At 39.9% G+C, this 18,024-nt stretch overlaps 1 protein-coding gene across 1 annotated transcript in view; it reads right to left on the bottom strand.

Annotated features, from left to right (window-relative positions):
• The window catches only part of LOC113902123 (multidrug resistance-associated protein 4-like), a 113,722-nt gene that overhangs the window by 26,307 nt on the left and 69,391 nt on the right, over nt 1–18,024 (bottom strand). The window contains exons 20-22 of the mRNA XM_027557077.1: nt 14,318–14,470; nt 9,023–9,102; nt 5,413–5,563 (exon numbers count right to left, since the gene is read on the bottom strand). Coding sequence (XP_027412878.1) covers nt 5,413–5,563; nt 9,023–9,102; nt 14,318–14,470 — 384 coding nt within the window. The remainder of the gene's footprint in view (nt 1–5,412; nt 5,564–9,022; nt 9,103–14,317; nt 14,471–18,024) is intronic.

Below are 18,024 nucleotides of genomic sequence, written 5' to 3'. Positions count from 1 at the left end.
TTCCAATCCCAAAGAAAGGCAATGCCAAAGAATGCTCAAACTACTGCACAATTGCACTAATCTCACACGCTAGTAAAGTAATGCTCAAAATTCTCCAAGCCAGGCTTCAGCAATATGTGAACCATGAACTTCCGGATGTTCAAGCTGGTTTTAGAAAAGGCAGAGGAACCAGAAATCAAATTGCCAACATCCGCTGGATCATGGAAAAAGCAAGAGAGTTCCAGAAAAAGATCTATTTCTGCTTTATTGACTATGCCAAAGCCTTTGACTGTGTGGATCACAATCAACTGTGGAAAATTCTGAAAGAGATGGGAATACCAGACCACCTGACCTGCCTCTTGAGAAATCTGTATGCAGGTCAGGAAGCAACAGTTAGAACTGGACATGGAACAACAGACTGGTTCCAAATAGGAAAAGGAGTACGTCAAGGCTGTATATTGTCACCCTGCTTATTTAATTTATATGCAGAGTACATCATGAGAAATGCTGGGCTGGAAGAAGCACAAGCTTAAATCAAGATTGCCGGGAGAAATATCAATAGCCTCAGACATGCAGATGACACCACCCTTATGGCAGAAAGGGAAGAGGAACTAAAAAGCCTCTTGATGAAGGTGAAAGAGGAGAGTGAAAAAGTTGGCTTAAAGCTCAACATTCAGAAAACGAAGATCATGGCATCTGGTCCCATCACTTCATGGGAAATAGATGGGGAAACAGTGGAAACCGTGTCAGACTTTATTTTTGGGGGCTCCAAAATCACTTTAGATGGTGACTGCAGCCATGAAATTAAAAGACACTTACTACTTGGAAGAAAAGTTATGACCAACCTAGATAGCATATTGAAAAGCAGTGACATTACTTTGCCAACAGAGGTCCGTCTAGTCAAGGCTATGGTTTTTCCAGTGGTCATGTATGGATGTGAGAGTTGGACTGTGAAGAAAGCTGAGTGCTGAAGAATTGATGCTTTTGAGCTGTGGTGTTGGAGAAGACTCTTGAGAGTCCCTTGGACTGCAAGGAGATCCAACCAGTCCATTCTGAAGATCAGCCCTGGGATTTCTTTGGAAGGAATGATGCTAGAGCTGAAACTCTAGTACTTTGGCCACCTCATGCGAAGAATTGACTCATTGGAAAAGACTCTGATGCTGGGAGGGATTGGGGGCAGAAGGAGAAGGGGACGACAGAGAATAAGATGGATGGATGGCATCACTGACTTGATGGACGTGAGTCTGAGTGAACTCTGGGAGTTGGTGAGGGACAGGGAGGCCTGGCGTGCTGCCATTCATGGGGTCACAAAGAGTCAGACAAGACTGAACTGAACTGAACTGAACTGCAGTGTCTCTGAGGGAGAATAATCAGGGTTAAGCATGCCCATGTGTGAATACACGCATTTTTCCTCCAGACTTCGTTATTTATATTCAGAATACTCCCAGATCTAACTCAGCTAGTAACTAACAGCTTTTGGCATTACCATACATCTTATTAAGCACCAGAGGTTGAACAAAGTTCCTGGGACTCTTGTATGAAAACACCTTAAAACAGCAGATTTAACGGATGGTCTGAATACACCTGAACAACTTGCTAACCCACTGCTACCAAAGCCTGTGGCAGATATTGCTAGTTGATCACAGCAGCCTTTCAAATAGAATTTGCATGTGACTTCATCATTCAGGCACTGCTAAATGCAGAGTGGACCAGAACATTAAAAAGAATGAACTAATGCCATTTGCAGCAACATGGATGGACCTAGAGAGTGTCACATGAATTAAATCAAACAAAAAGGGAGAAATATCGTATGAAATCCTTTATATGTGGAATCTAATAGGAAATTATACAAGTGAACTTACAAAACAGAAACAGACTCGCGTACTTAGAGAACAAACTTATGGTTGCCGGGGGAAGAATGAGAAAAGATAGGGAGCTTTGGATGGACGTCTACACAGTGCTGTATTTAAAATGGATAACCAACAAATATCTACTGAGTAGCACATGGAATGTTAAGTGCAGCCTGGTTGGGAGAAGGTTTTGGAGTAGAATGGATACATGTATATGTATGACTGAGTTCCTTCATTGTTCACCTGAAGCCATCACAATGTTGTTTGTTAATTGGCTATACCCCAATATAAAATAAAAAGTTTAAAAACAAACAAAAAAGAATTGGTGAGAGAAAGGCATGGAAAAGGCAATGGCAACCCACTCCAGTACTCTTGCCTGGAAAATCCCATGGACGGAGGAGCCTGGTAGGCTGCAGTCCATGGGGTCGCTAAGAGTCAGACACGACTGAGCAACTTCACTTTCACTTTTCACTTTCATGCATTGGAGAAGGAAATGGCAACCCACTCCAGTATTCTTGCCTGGAGAATCCCAGGGACAGAGGAGCCTGGCGGCCTGCTGTCTATGGGGTCACATAGGGTCGGACATAACTGAAGCGACTTAGCAGCAGCAGCAGCAGAGAAAGGCAATCAAATGCCATCCAGGTTTTATGTACTGCTCTGTGACTATTGCTATTTTCAATTTTGCAAAAATGTGCTCAATAAACCCATTATAATCAGCTGCATATCCATCATTAAGATGAAAGTGTCAGCCTAAGCTTCTAGAGGCAACTAGGCAGCAGGATCTGAAACAAAACCTCAGGACTTCAGTAGTCCTTCAGAGCACAAAGAAGAAGCAGGTTTATGCCTTCTGGCCATAGCTGTCAGACAAGTGAACTTACAGAACAGATGTCCTTACAAAATAGATGTCAGGTGTCCTTCTTGCTGGTGGTTCCAGCAGTGACCTTAAGATATACTATAAGTTACTATTTAGAGAAAACAGAAGTGTTATTATTTATGGCACAGACCCACCACCTAGACAGAGAACATAGACAATTCTAATCAACTAGCTACCACATGTGGTTATCTGGGGTGTGTAGGAGGGGGTATCTGGATTGAATTTACAGTCTAACATTCCTGCAGCCTACTAGAGTACCAAAAATTCCAATATTCCACAGAGATGGGGCCAAAGTTTTCAGACTCTTCAGATGAAACATTGAGAAAATCCTGTACTGCTTCTTCATTAAAAAAGCCTCAGGAGGTGCCCTTCTCTCCACTTCTGTGTGGATGGGAAGTAGCCCTTCCCTAGGTATAAATCTTTTTTTTTTTAAATTTACTTTATTTTTAAACTTTACATAATTGTATTAGTTTTGCCAAACATCAAAATGAATCCATCACAGGTATACATGTACTCCCCATCCTGAACCCTCCTCCCTCCTCCCTCCCCATACCATCCCTCTGGGTCATCCCAGTGCACCAGCCCCAAGCATCCAGTATCGTGCATCGAACCCGGACTGGCATCTCGTTTCATACATGATATTTTACATGTTTCAATGCCATTCTCCCAAATCTTCCCACCCTCTCCCTCTCCCACAGAGTCCATAAGACTGTTCCATACATCAGTGTCTCTTTTGCTGTCTTGTACACAGGGTTATTGTTATCATCTTTCTAAATTCCATATATATGTGTTATTATACTGTATTGGTGTTTTTCCTTCTGGCTTACTTCACTCTGTATAATAGGCTCCAGTTTCATCCACCTCATTAGAACTGATTCAAATGAATTCTTTTTAATGGCTGAGTAATACTCCATTGTGTATATGTACCACAGCTTTCTTATCCATTCATCTGCTGATGGACATCTAGGTTGCTTCCATGTCCTGGCTATTATAAACAGTGCTGCGATGAACATTGGGGTACACGTGTCTCTTTCCCTTCTGGTTTCCTCAGTGTGTATAAATCTTAATCACTTGTTCCTTCTGGAACAACACCTCTTTGAATGTACCAGAGACCTGCTTTTTCCAACAAAACTACTGAATGACTCCAGCTCATGTGCACCCTCAAATCATAAAACTTCTGAAGCCTTGTCTACACAGAAGACTGGATGGAGCTCATCACTTCCTTTTCTGCCTCCCCAGGTCCTACTGTGCTACCAAGTCACATCAGCAGAATGCCACACACCTGGACTCTACTGCTCCCCATCCATCCAAACACCTCACAAGACCACACCTCACAGGAGTTCAGCTAGTTCTCTTGATGAGTGAAAACTTCTAAAGCTTTTATAAAACAGATGATCACTATCCTTTTTGCAAATAATTAGAATAAGTATCTCTTAAGCATTTTTATTATTAAAAACAAAGCACACAAATGCCACAATAAAGGGAAAAAACTCCTTTAAATGAACTTAGATTTTTTTTCCACTTGGTAGATACAAAGAATCATAGGACTCAATATGCTTCTCTTCTTGGCTTGGTTTCTAGAAGGTTAAGTTGGTATTAATTTGTTAAAATTATTCATGATTCGGGTCTCTGATATGAATATTTTCCTTCCTTATTTTTTGGCTATAGTTCTTACAACTTTTTAAAAAACATATAACAATTCTGCTTTATTTTTTGTTTTAATATTGATGAAATATGTACATTAATAATCAGATAAATTCAATTATTTCATCACCTGTGATTACCCATAGTATAGAAGGATTCATCATAAAATGCGTTCTCCATTATTATTATTTTTTTTTTTTTTGGCTGTGCTGTGTGGGATCTTAGTTCCCCAACCAGGGATTGAAGTTGTGCCCCCTGCAGTGGAAGCACAGAATCTTATCCACAGGACCACCAGAGAAGTCCCTGTTCCTCATTATTCTACAAGTAGGAAACTGATTGGGGTAATAGACCAAATGCCTACCAAACAGATTCCCCGTCCTGGGTCCTCCCAGGGGAATATTTTTCATATAGCATCTCATATAGTTTTCCCATATAGCATCATTTATACGAGAAGCTTTGAGAAAGGAAGGACCACAAACAGTGTGGGATCACTCCAAATACTGGTGATGATAAAGAATGAAGCTGAAAATAATAGGACTTATCTTTCCAATACATTTAACAGCTGCAACTTACTCGGACATGTAAATGAATGTATTTTTCAAATATATCACTTCTGACACACATTTCCTTAATATCTCCTTTCCTGTTCTTAATCTCTTACTATCCTTGTCATCTCTAGTAGGAGAAGAAAAAAATGTCATCTTTAGCAGAAGAAAAACTCCTATTTTCTTTCTACAGTAGTTCAAACATGATGAAATGTTTTATTTTTAAGAAAAGTATCTATAGAGTGGATAATCTGTTAGGCAGTATGTCATAAACAAGACAGAACGGTCCCTGTCCTCACCGTGCTCACATTCATCTTCTTTGTGCTAAAATGCAAAGCTGCAGCTGACCTGTTAAAGGCCACACTGACTTACAGTGGCCATCACATTCAATTACATAATGTCAACTTAGTGAGAAATTCCAGAAGATAAGACTCTCTGGAATTTCAAGGGTATAGTTAATTATAGCATAAATGGAAGCCAGCCTGCATTGCCATCCCAACCTGAGAGTACCAGTACTCACCTGCAGATTCCAGGCATTTCACATCTCGTGATGACCTTAAGAAATACCACTGGATAGCAAAGAAAATGATGCCAAAGGGAATCACAAGTACAGTAACCCAAGGAATCACAGCCACCATCACGCCCATCACACCAATCACAAGTAAAAACGTCTGAAATGGCAAAAATAGATACAGAGGGCTCCTTAGGAAGGACACTTCTCAAACTTTAATGGGCTGTTTTGTTAGGATTAAACTCCTTTGCTCGAAAGACTTGTTGAAACAGTAAGGAAGGCTTTTGCATCTTAAGAAATAAAACTATAGGAGGTCCTCATAATGTTTATTATATGAACCAAACACTATGATAAGAACTTTCTCAGTATTCTTGTTCACTTGCTAACTTAAGCCTGACTCTTTGTGACCCCATGGACTGCAAAACACTAGGCTTCCCTGTCCTTCACCATCTCCCAGAGTTTGCTCCAACTCATGTCCATTGAGTCAATGATAACATTCAACCATCTCACCCTCTGTCATCCCCTTCTCCTCCTGCCTTCAATCTTTCCCAGCATCAGGGTCTTTTCCAATGAGTTGGCTCTTTACATCAGGTAGCCAAAGTATTGGAGCTTCAGCTTCAGCATCAGTCCTTCAATGAAGAGTCAGGGTTGATTTCCTTTAGGATTGACTGGTTTAATCTCCTTGCTGTCCAAGGGATTCTCAAGAGTCTTCTCCACCACAGTTCAAAAGCATCAATTCTTCAGCTATCAGCTTTCTTTATAGTCCAACCCTCACATCTATACATCACTACTGGAAAAACCATAGCTTTGACTAGATAGACCTTTGTTGGCCAAGAATGTCTCTGCTTTTAATACACTGTCTAGGTTTGTCATTGCTTCTCTTCCAAGGAGCAAACATCTTTTAATTACATGGCTGTAGTCACCGTCTGCAGTGATTTTGGAGCCCAAGAAAATAAATTCTGTCACTGTTTCCATTGTTTCCCCATCTATTTGCCATGAAGTGATGGGACTAGATGCCATAATCTTTATTTTTTGACAGAGCTCCCACAATTAGGAGTCCAGAAGCATCAAGGGGTGAGTTTCTAGATGTCTTCATCCCCTGGGGGACTGGAGGAGACCCATGAGGGGAGGACTTCATGCCTGACTCACATCTGTACCTCAGGACCTCAAATCTATTTCATTTGTTGAAGGGAAGGAGGGAGAGAGGGAAATACACTCACCACCTCACACACACCTGACTCACAAACTTAAAATCCAAACAACCAGCAATATATCCTCAGACCCTACGTTCCAGATGGACCTCTCTCCTGCTTCAGTCAAACTCCTTCCAAAAATAGCCTGTCTTCACCTCAACTCCCTCCACGCCTCCTGCATTTGCAACCCTTTGCAGTCTGGCCTCCTCCCACCTGAAGCCTGTTCCTTGAGTCACCAGAAGCCTCCTGATTTGAAATCAACTGACAATTTTCCACAGACTCACCCTCTCATTTGAGTTGAACAGACTCGTCCTTCCTTGGCTCCCCAGCCTACTTCCTCTTTTCTCACTTGCTATTTATTGTGTGTCTCCTCTCCTCCCCTTTCTCTCTGCTTTCTCTCAGTATCGAACCTTCTTATCTTGACCCCTAAAACTGCTTCACTCTCCCTGGGTTGCCATCTTCACAGATTCAACTAATACCTGCTCAGTGAAAACTACACAGGCTCCATGCTCATCCCAGGTCTCTCCCTCGAACACCAGACTCTTACTTCCAATGACCTGCAGGTCATCTCCACCTTCAACTTCAAGATAATTGAACTACAGGGCAGAGCTGAGATTGAAAATCAGTGAGACTAGAATTTTATCTCCTCATTACTGAGACTGGATCCTACAGAAATCAGGTAGCATCTATCTCTGTCCTTCCCTATGTCATGCAAAAATATGTGACGATTCTGATAATGACTACTAACTAACCAAATACTAAGCACACGGAGGAAACCCAGCCTTGGCCTAGCTTGTCATTAACAAAGATACAGAGCCTTTCACAAAATCTTTTCAAAGCTATTCACAATCACTGTTAAAATATAGCACTGTTTTCAGGGAAGAAGTGTTTCTGGGGATAAATTATGTAGTTAAACTCAGCAGGATGTACTTATAAAATCAGTTTGTGAAAGAGGAAAAAAAAAAAAAAAAGACCAGACATCTCTGCAGTAAAAGCACTCTGCCTCCTAATCTCAGCTTAATTCACATTGGTAACAGTGAAAGCCATGCTCACAGGCTACACTGTCTGCAGTCAGATATTGACTGCTGCATTTCTGTGCTCAGCTTTTGATAATGCATTTCACTTCTGAAATTAACAATTGGAAAGAAAATGAAAATTTTCCACAGATTTAATCACTAAAAATTTGACAGTATTAAATAACAGAAAAAAAAAAAAAAAAACACTCCACATGAGCAACTGTACTGAGCGAAGAAATGAGAGCTGAGATGACCCAACATCATTCTTTAGAACCTCAAATTCACAGACAAAACAGAGGCTGGATGACAGTATTCCTGTAGGTCTCTCTCTCTCATTTTTTTAAGACCCTTTAAGACAGAGCAATCAACTTGTTAAAAGAAAAACTTCCTACAAAAACAAAAGACATTTTATGAGATGGCTTTGATCGTGGAATTGAATTACTGGCTTAAAGGCTTTATATCTTCAATAACTGCTCTGTATTGTACTTGCTGAATTCCCTGGTGGGTCACTGGTAAAGAATCCACCTGCCAATGCAGGAGACGCAGGTTTGATTCCTGGGTCAGGAAGATCTCCTGGGCAAGGAAATGGCAACCCACTCGAGTATTATTGCCTGAAAAATCCCATGGATGGAGGAGCCTGGCGGGCTACAGTCCATGGGATCACAAAATAGTTGGACACAACTTAGTAACTAAACAACATTGTCCTTGCTGAAGTATGAATTTCACCTTATTTTTACCACTCTTCTCTTGGTAAGTAACCACACCTGGCTTTATCCAAATAAAACAGTGCAGTAAGTATTTGTCCTCTGTGGGAATACAATGTATCAGCTCATGCTCAGTCCTGTCCAACTCCTTGTGACCCCATGGACTGTAGCCCACCAGCTTCCTCTGTCTATGGAATTCTCCATGCAAGAATAGTGGAGTGGGTTGCTCTTTCCTCCTCCAGGGAATCTTCCTGTCCCAGGGATCAAACTCACATCTCTTGCATCTCCTGCACTGGCAAGCAAATTCTTCACCACTGAACCACATGGGAAGCCTAATACAATGCATAGTTTAGTTAATCTAGGCTCTCTTTCCAGGAGAGGTGATTATTTCTATATTGTGAAAGTCTCACAGTAAAGGGAATCCAGTGAGACACCTGGAAGGCAGAGGGAGAACCAATTGCCCAGCATGTCAACTGCTTCAGAACAACCTTGATGTCCCTGTGTAGCCACTCTTGCCCCAGGTGTTTCTCATGTTAACTCAGCCTCCCAATCACAGCTGCACCTCTCTCTCACAAGCATGACCTTACAGAAGATAACAGGACACATTGCCAGGCTGAAAGGCCCACCCTCAGTCCCTCTGAAATGGCCTTGAGAAACAGGCACTCTACTATTCCCTGTGAGAACTCTGAGAGGATTGGTACGTTACCTGGATGAAATCTTGAAATATCTGGGGCAGTAAGTCATCCATATGCCCAATGTCTTTGGAGAAACGATTTAAAATTCTTCCTGCAAGAACAGGATATGAGAAATTACTCATTTCCTCAGATAGGAAACAAACAATTCACAAACAAATCAAAACACTATTTGTAAAGTATATGTATTTAGAGACTTTCCTGGTGGTACAGTGTCCCCAGTGCAAAGGACATAGGTTCAATCCCTGGTCCAGGAAGATCCCACATTCCACAGAGCAACTAAGCCTTCACAACTACTGAAGCCCCTGTGCTTAGAGCCTGAGCTCCACAGCAAGAGAAGCCACTGCAATGAGAAGCAGGAGCACCACAATGAAGAGCAGCCCTGCTTGCTGTAAGTAGAGAAAGCCCGTGTGCAGCAACAAAGACCCAATCCAACTATAAATAAATACATCTTAAAAGCAATCTTGCAAGATTCTTCTTTCAAGATTGCAAAGCAATCTTGACAAAGAAGAATGGAACTGGAGGAATCAACCTGCCTGACTTCAGGCTCTACTACAAAGCCACAGTCATCAAGACAGTCATCATACTGGCACAAAGACAGAAATGGATCAATGGAACAAAATAGAAAGCCCAGAGATAAATCCATGCACCTATGGACACCTTATCTTTGACAAAGGAGGCAAGAATATACAATGGAGAAAAGACAATCTCTTTAACAAGTGGTGCTGGGAAAACTGGTCAACCACTTGTAAAAGAATGAAACTGGAACACTTTCTAACACCATACACAAAAATAAACTAAAAATGGATTAAAGATCTAAACGTAAGACCAGAAACTATAAAACTCCTAGAGGAGAACATAGGCAAAACACTCTCCAACATAAATCACAGCAGGATCCTCTATGACCCACCTTCCAGAATACTGGAAATAAAAGCAAAAATAAACAAATGGGACCTAATTAAAATTTAAAGCTTCTGCACAACAAAGGAAACTATAAGCAAGGTGAAAAGACAGCTGTCAAAATGGGAGAAAATAATAGCAAATGAAGCAACTGACAAACAACTAATCTCAAAAATATACAAGCAACTCCTACAGCTCAACTCCAGAAAAATAAACGACCCAATCAAAAAATGGGCCAAAGAACTAAATAGACATTTCTCCAAAGAAGACATACAGATGGCTAACAAACACATGAAAAGATGCTCAACATCACTCATTATCAGAGAAATGCAAATCAAAACCACTATGAAGTACCATTTCACTTCAGTCAGAATGGCTGCGATCCAAAAGTCTACAAGCAATAAATGCTGAGAGAGGGTGTGGAGAAAAGGGAACCCTCTTACACTGTTGGTGGGAATGCAAACTGGTACAGCCACTATGGAGAACAGTGTGAAGATTCCTTAAAAAACTGGAAATAGAACTGCCTTATGATCCAGCAATCCCACTGCTGGGCATACACACCGAGGAAACCAGAAGGGAAAGAGACACGTGTACCCCAATGTTCATTGCAGCACTGTTTATAATAGCCAGGACATGAAAGCAACCTAGATGTCCATCAGCAGATGAATAAATAAGAAAGCTGTGGTACATATATACAATGGAGTATTATTCAGCCATTAAAAAGAATACATTAGAATCAGTTCTAATGAGATGGATGAAAACTGGAGCCTCATTATACAGAGTGAAGTAAGCCAGAAAGAAAAACACCAATACAGTATACTAACGCATATACATGGAATTTAGAAAGATGGTAACAATAACCCTGTATGCAAGTGAGCAAAAGAGACACAGATGTATGAAACAGTCTTTTGGACTCTGTGGGAGAGGGAGAGGGTGGGATGATTTGGGAGAATGGCATTGAAACATGTATAATATCACATAAGAAACGAATTGTCAGTCCAGGTTGAATGCAGGATACAGGATGCTTGGGGCTGGTGCACTGGGATGACCCAGAGGGATGGTATGGGGAGGGAGGTGGGAGGGGAGTTCAGGAAGGGGAACACATGTACACCTGTGGCGGATTCATATTGATGTATGGCAAAACCAATACAATATTGTAAAGTAAAAAGTAATAATAATAATAAAGAAATGATAAATGGTTAAAAATAAATAAATAAAATAAAATTATAGGTCAAATTCCCTCTAAAAAAAAAGAAAGAGAAAACAGGATGATACCTAAAAAGAAACAAAACTACCACTAAATGTCAGTGGGTGGGGAGTTGAAACTGAGCCCTGATTTTTAAAAGAATGGAGGAATCTTGTGGCAGTATCAAAAAGGGTTGATGGATTTCAGTATGTTCCCTCCCTTTAGATCCATCCCATCTAAGACTCATTCCAAGTGCTAAGTTGGTAAATAAACAGTTGCAAAATACCCAAATTAATCCTAATGTTACACTAACTTTGCTTTAGTTGTCAAGATTAATTTTCCCAAGTGATACTCTTTAAATCAACATAATTATAATCTCTCTGTAATTTTTTCCCTCCAGATCATTCACAGCACCTCACATTTGGGGGAAACTGTGAGTTTTGACCATTTCCAAGTTGTGAGTTTACTACTGGGGTAATAAAGTCATTATTTTCAGAGGTGTACCAGGTGTGACAAGCACAGACTTATGAATAAGCATCTAAGAAGATCACAGGGATGTAGGCAGGAAAACAAATATATTACTAAATCACTAAGGATCACTTATCATTGATTTTATTTCCCTTTTCAGAATCCACAACAATAGTATATCCACAATGATATATATAAAGGCTGCAGGATTAGAATATGAGAACTAGTTTCTATTAAATATCTAGTGCAAACTTAAAACGCCACTTGCCACATCAAACAAAGGATTCTGCAACCATGAGGACTCTGCAGCCACCCTACAAGGGTGGTGCACCCTGAGGAGATGCAGGATGAGAAAGCAGAGGGTACTGGCCCCAGACAGGAGAGGTGCACATCAAAGGAACTGCAACAAGGAGGAGCCAGTACTGACTCCAAGCTGGATCTGTTTCTTTGACCATTGCTGTTCACTGCTTTTGTTAGGGAACCCTGACCCTCTGCCTCAAAGTTAAACTAAAGTGGCTTTTTTCAGCTCACAGGGGGACAATCTGACCCTCACCACCTATGAATGGCTGTAGAAAAGAAAAAATTAACGAATCCCCTCCAATTTTGCAAGGCAAATGGCTTTACTTCCTCACCTCCTCTCCTCTGTATTCTATAAAAGAACCTGGCATCCAGACCCCAATAAGATGGTTATTTTGAGACATTAGTCTGCCAGGCTTCCAAATAAAGTTGCTATTTCTTGCTTTAACACATCAGCTGTAAGACTTACTGGCATTGTGAGGCGAGCAGAGTGAGCTTGAACTTGGTAACAAGTAACCCCACTCCATGTGGTTCTCTCTTCATGCCATCACACACCAGAAACAAAGACACCATAAACAGTCTATTACAAATTCTAGTTTTGAAAATAAACACAGGGAAAAGTTCAACTTAGTGTACCTACAAAAGAGTAAATAAGTGATACTCTGAAACCTTTGGGTGTATCTTTGCAGCATTTAATTAGGCTTCTATTTCTTGAAGGAATGAAGTTCTGATAATAGACACAGGATGAAGAAACAATATATATACTAGTGTGCCTGCTGCTCTAGGATTAGTGAGCTTGAAGATTTAAACTTGGTTCCAAATCCTTGAATAATAAATACATCAGCATCTGGAGAAGCCTACAGGTCATCATCAGCCTGTTCAGCTGTGGTCAGGAGCACTCAGAGGCTGTGATAACAGAAATTCAGTCCCACTTGATGCTCCCAAATTTATAACCATAGCTTTCACATTAACAGGCAAAGTAAAGTAGAGCAGCTTCACAGCCAAAATAGCATGGACTCCTCCAATCACTTCCTCTCTATGACTTCATAATATGATGAGATCTATGTGAGCCTCTGCACCTTACCATCCTGTGCTCCACACAGTGCCTGGACTAAATGACATGTGTTGAATAAATATGCACAAGATGCTGCCCTAAACAGTCTTATTTAATCCTCACAACAGCCTTGTCAAACAGGAAGGGCAACTGTTATTCCCATTTCACAGGAGAGGAAGTTCCCAGAAACTATGTCATTATCCTTACTAAGGTTCATTAGCTACTGCCAGTGTGCTAAATGCTATGAATATATTAACCTGTTTAATGCCCACAAAATCAAGATATTGGTAAGTGTGTGAATAATATCCTCATTTTATAGGTAAGAAAATCAAGGCACAGAGAAATTAAATAATTTGCACATAAGTATTAACATAAATATAACTGGCTATTACTACTAGTAACTAGCACCAGGACTGAACCCAGGAAGTTGGCTCCAGAGTCCATACTTATAACCATGATAATATCCTGCCTGGAGATTTGCCTGCCCAGTAGTATCTACCTACTTTGACCTTGATCACACAGCTAGTTGATGACCAGGCAACTCCTGTCCTCTCTCCAGTCACATCCCTGCCTTAACAGGTCCTGTCAATCATGACCTGCAAAAACAAACCTGCCCTGGGCCTCAACACAAGTCTAACCAACTGAACAGAGTGGGCATATATGCTTATGAACTACCTGTTTGTAGAAACTCACGTCAGGAGACTACCTTGCAAAGCAAGACAGGTCAAAGGCCTCAGAATGGAGGAAACAACCACTGGGAAACCTTCAGGGACACCCTTACTTAGTAATGAAAATCCACCTGCTATGTACCACAAGACCTCTTAAATGTAACCAGAATTCCATTGTAAAACTAGAGGGTTGATTTTACTGAAGAGGAGGTATACCTTTCACTGATCTTGCATTTAAATTAATTTTCCATTGCAATTCAGATAAACCTCAAAATATGAGCACATGCCAGAGCTCTGTGGTCCCAGAAATGGATGGACAATGAAAGAAAGAAACACACAGCCTGTCTCCTGTAGAGATGTTTCTGGAAGAAGGTCATTCCTCGTTAGCTTAACACCATGTAACACGCCCAATGTTCCAACAACTAGTCGAAGACATTTCAACACATTTGCATTGTATATTGGGTATATATAACAAATGAATTTCTAAATCATCCTGCAAAGTAAATGTTATTTTTTTTACAGACATGCATAAATTGGAATAAAAGCTTATATGCTCCTATATTCAGATTTTTTTCCTACCAAGAAAAATTATTAATGAAGCTTTTTGTACAAAATGAAAAACCACGGACAGTGATTTTCTTCCAAGCATATCTTCCATTTTCAAATATGAAAATGTAATCAGGCACTAAATGTGTTAATAAGACATATTCATTGAGAAGTTTCATGTCTGACTTACCTATTGGATTTCTGTTGAAAAACAATACCGGAGCTCTCAAAATGCTCTCCAACATTTTGTTGTGCAAAGTTTGTGAAGAATTAGCAAGGACATAGAATAACAGCAGAGACCTTGTGATGCCAAAAAGGAAGGTAGATACAATTAACCCTGAAATAAAGAAACATCAATCAGCACAAGATCTCTGTCTAATCCTCAATGATGCTGAAGCATGGTAGGCAGTTTATAAAGATACAATGCATTTAATTCTATAGGTAAAATTTACACAAAAATTTACATACACATAGAATAAATAAAATTTTATATGTAAATATATATATATAGTAAATTCTGTAAGAGTTTAATGCTTTCACAAAAATACATTTATAAAGAAGAATATAAAAATCAATGTTTTCCTCTCACTAAATAGAAACAACACAGGGGTAAAAATATCTGTTACCTACAGTTTCATTCTAGGCTTTCCTAATTCAATTAAAAGTTCTAATAAAAACTCACAAGATTGATAATTGCAAAAAAATTATCAATTGATAATTGATCTTCTCTCCACATTTCAAATTTCACTATTTACAAACATGTCCCACAATCTAAAAGTGAGGTATGCTTTGGTACCAGCATGTGAATTAACAGGAAATAGGAGAAATGATTTACCATTTCCCTGTAATTTACAAGGAAATTTACTTCCATGTAAAGTAGCTTCTTAAGAACCTACTGTATAGCACAGGTAACTCTATTCAGTGCTCTGTGGTGACCTAAATGGGAAGGAAATCCAAAGAGAGGATATTGTATCATTGGTTCACTTTTCTGTACCACAGAAACTAACACAACATTGGAGAGTGAGTATACTGAAATAAAAATTAATAAAAATTTAAAATATTAAAAATAAAGTAGCTACTCTAGGCCCAAGTAACTTTAAAGAGTATAAAAAGACCATGTTAAGTTGCAAGTGGACAATCTCTTAAATAACTGAATTGTAAGAAACTACAAATTATATTCTGGCATGAGATAATTAATCTAAACAAGCAATTCATCTCTCACTAAGTGTTTGATAGAACCCCAAAGCATTTGTAAACAAATATAATCATGCAAATTTATGTTTTATCAATAACATAAATGAACTCTACTATGCATATAAAGGGCTTCCCTGATAGTTCAGAGGTTAAAGCGTCTGCCTGCAGTGTGGGAGACCTGGGTTCAATCCCTGGGTTGGGAAGATCCCCTGGAGAAGGAAATGGCAACCCACTCCAGTATTCTTGCCTGGAGAATCCCATGGACGGAGGATCCTGGCGGGCTACAGTCCATGGGGTGGCAAAGAGTCAGACATGGCTGAGCGACTGAACTGAACTGAACTGATGCATATAAAAATTAAAAGAACCCTCTAAACATCTCTTCAACCCACAATGCTAAATAGAGTTGGAGTAGCTTCTGTAATAAATATTCCATCAAACACTTTTTTCCATTCAGCTGACCAGTATTATTTAAATTCTGAAAGCTGCTCAAATTCCTGAATTCCATTAACAGCCATTTGCCTTAAGCCCACCATCCGATATGGATGTGTAACAGAATACCTCCCTTCTTCTCTAAGCTCTCATTGTCCACCAATTCAGAAGGTAAACTGCTGGTGGATTCAAGTTTCTTGACAAGCAATCAACAAAATAAATGCCAAATTTCAGTGAGTGGATTTTTACATAACACACTCTTTGTTAATCTTTGTACAAGCATTTGTACAAGCAAACTTTGAAAAGCATTTTCTGTGAGGATATTTAAATTTTTATTTAGTTTTTGTTTTAATTTTATTAGGGTATAGTTGCTTTACACTGTTGTGTTAGTTTCTGCTGTACAATGAAGTTAACCAGCTGTATGTATACATATATCCCCTCCCTCTTAGACCTCCCTTGCCCCCATCCCTCCCGTCTAGGTCACCACAGAGCACTGAGCTGAGCTCCCTGTGCTACACAGCAGCTTCCGACTAGCTATCTGTTTTACACATGGTAGTGTATGTATGCCAATCCTAATCTCCCAGTTCATCTTCCCCACCTCCCTACCCCTCACTGTGTCCACACATCTGTTCTCTACATCTATGACTCTGTTCCTGCCCTGTAGTTTTATATGTACTGTTTTTCTAGATTCCATATATATGCATTAATATAAGCATTTTGTTTGTTTTTCTCTTTTGACTTACTTTACTCTGCATGATAGACTCTAGGTCCATCCACATCTCTACAAATGACCCAGTTTCCTTACTTTCTATGGATGAGTAATATTCCAGTGTATATATGTACCATAAATGAAATGAAAAGACAGTCCTGAGAATGGGAGAAAATAACTGCAGACTAAGCAACTGACAGGGATTAGTCCCCACAATATACAAGCAGCTCATGCAGCTCAATATCAGGGGAAAAAAATTAAAAATGGGCAGAAGACCTAAATAGACCTTTCTTCAAAGAAGACATACAGATGCCCAAGAGGCACGTGAAAAGATGGTCAGCATCACTATTAGAGAGATGTTGATCAAAACTACAATAAGATATTACCTCACACCAGTCGGAATGGCCATGATCAAAAAATACACAAACAATAAATGCTAGAGAGTGTGGAGAAAAAACAACCCCCTTGCACTGTTGGTAGGAATGTAAATTGATACAGCCACTATGGGGAGCTGTATGGAGGTACCTTAGAAAACTAGAAATACAACTACTATATGACCCAGCAATCTCACAACTGGGCCTATACCCTGAGAAAACCATAATTCAAAAAGACACATGTACCCCAATATTCATAGCAGCAATATTTACAAAACCCACAGCATGGAAGCAACCTAAATGTCCATCAACAAATGGACATTTTAGATGAAGATACCCTTTAAGTAGTACATAATGCGATATATAGTCTAAACATTCTTGTGAATAGAGACAGTCCTGCTAATATTAGTCTGGCACACCAAATGTTAAATTAATCACACAGTTGGGGAGGAGATAACACTGTGATCTCAAGATAAGAAAGAGAAGGAATCTGATCCCAGGCCCTGGATTTCCCCTGTTTAGCTTCTCTAGTAATTAGTGAAGCCCAAGAGATGACCAGTGTGGTAAAGGGGAGCTTTGCATACCCGGTAGGGAATAATGCTTTTAACTGGGACCCATGCTGCCAGAGGATTTCACCCAAGATCAATAAAAGCCAGGGGTTATTTAGACTGAATTGGAACATCCTGAACCACAGGGTGGGGATTCATTTCTAATCCCCTTGCCCATCCATATAGTGGATAAAAGATTTAGCTAAAGCAATCTATTTAATAGACAATAGCCATGTATTTTCCAGGGGCTGATTTTCTGAATGTGCAATACTGGTTTAACTACCAAAATCCAGTACAGAGCAAATTAAGAGTCTTCATTCAACCTCTTTTCTTCTAGTAGATCTTTAAAATAATTATTCTAATTAATTCACAGAGTAAATGAGACTAAGACAATCAGTTAATACATTACTGAATTACTCTAGAAGCCCTAGTTTATCACACAGACTCTTTATAAACACCTTGCTGCTGCTGCTGAGTCACTTCAGTCGTGTCCGACTCTGTGCAACCCCATAGATGGCAGCCCACCAGGATGCCCCATCCCTGGGATTCTCCAGGCAAGAACACCGGAGTGGGTTGCCATTTCCTTCTCCAATGCATGAAAGTGAAAAGTGAAAGTGAAGTCTCTCAGTCATGTCCAACCCTC

This window comes from Bos indicus x Bos taurus, chromosome 12 (assembly GCF_003369695.1).
Source record: "Bos indicus x Bos taurus breed Angus x Brahman F1 hybrid chromosome 12, Bos_hybrid_MaternalHap_v2.0, whole genome shotgun sequence".
Lineage (NCBI taxonomy): Eukaryota > Metazoa > Chordata > Mammalia > Artiodactyla > Bovidae > Bos > Bos indicus x Bos taurus.
Note: the sequence above shows the minus strand (reverse complement) of the source record. Positions and strands in the feature narration are given on the sequence as shown.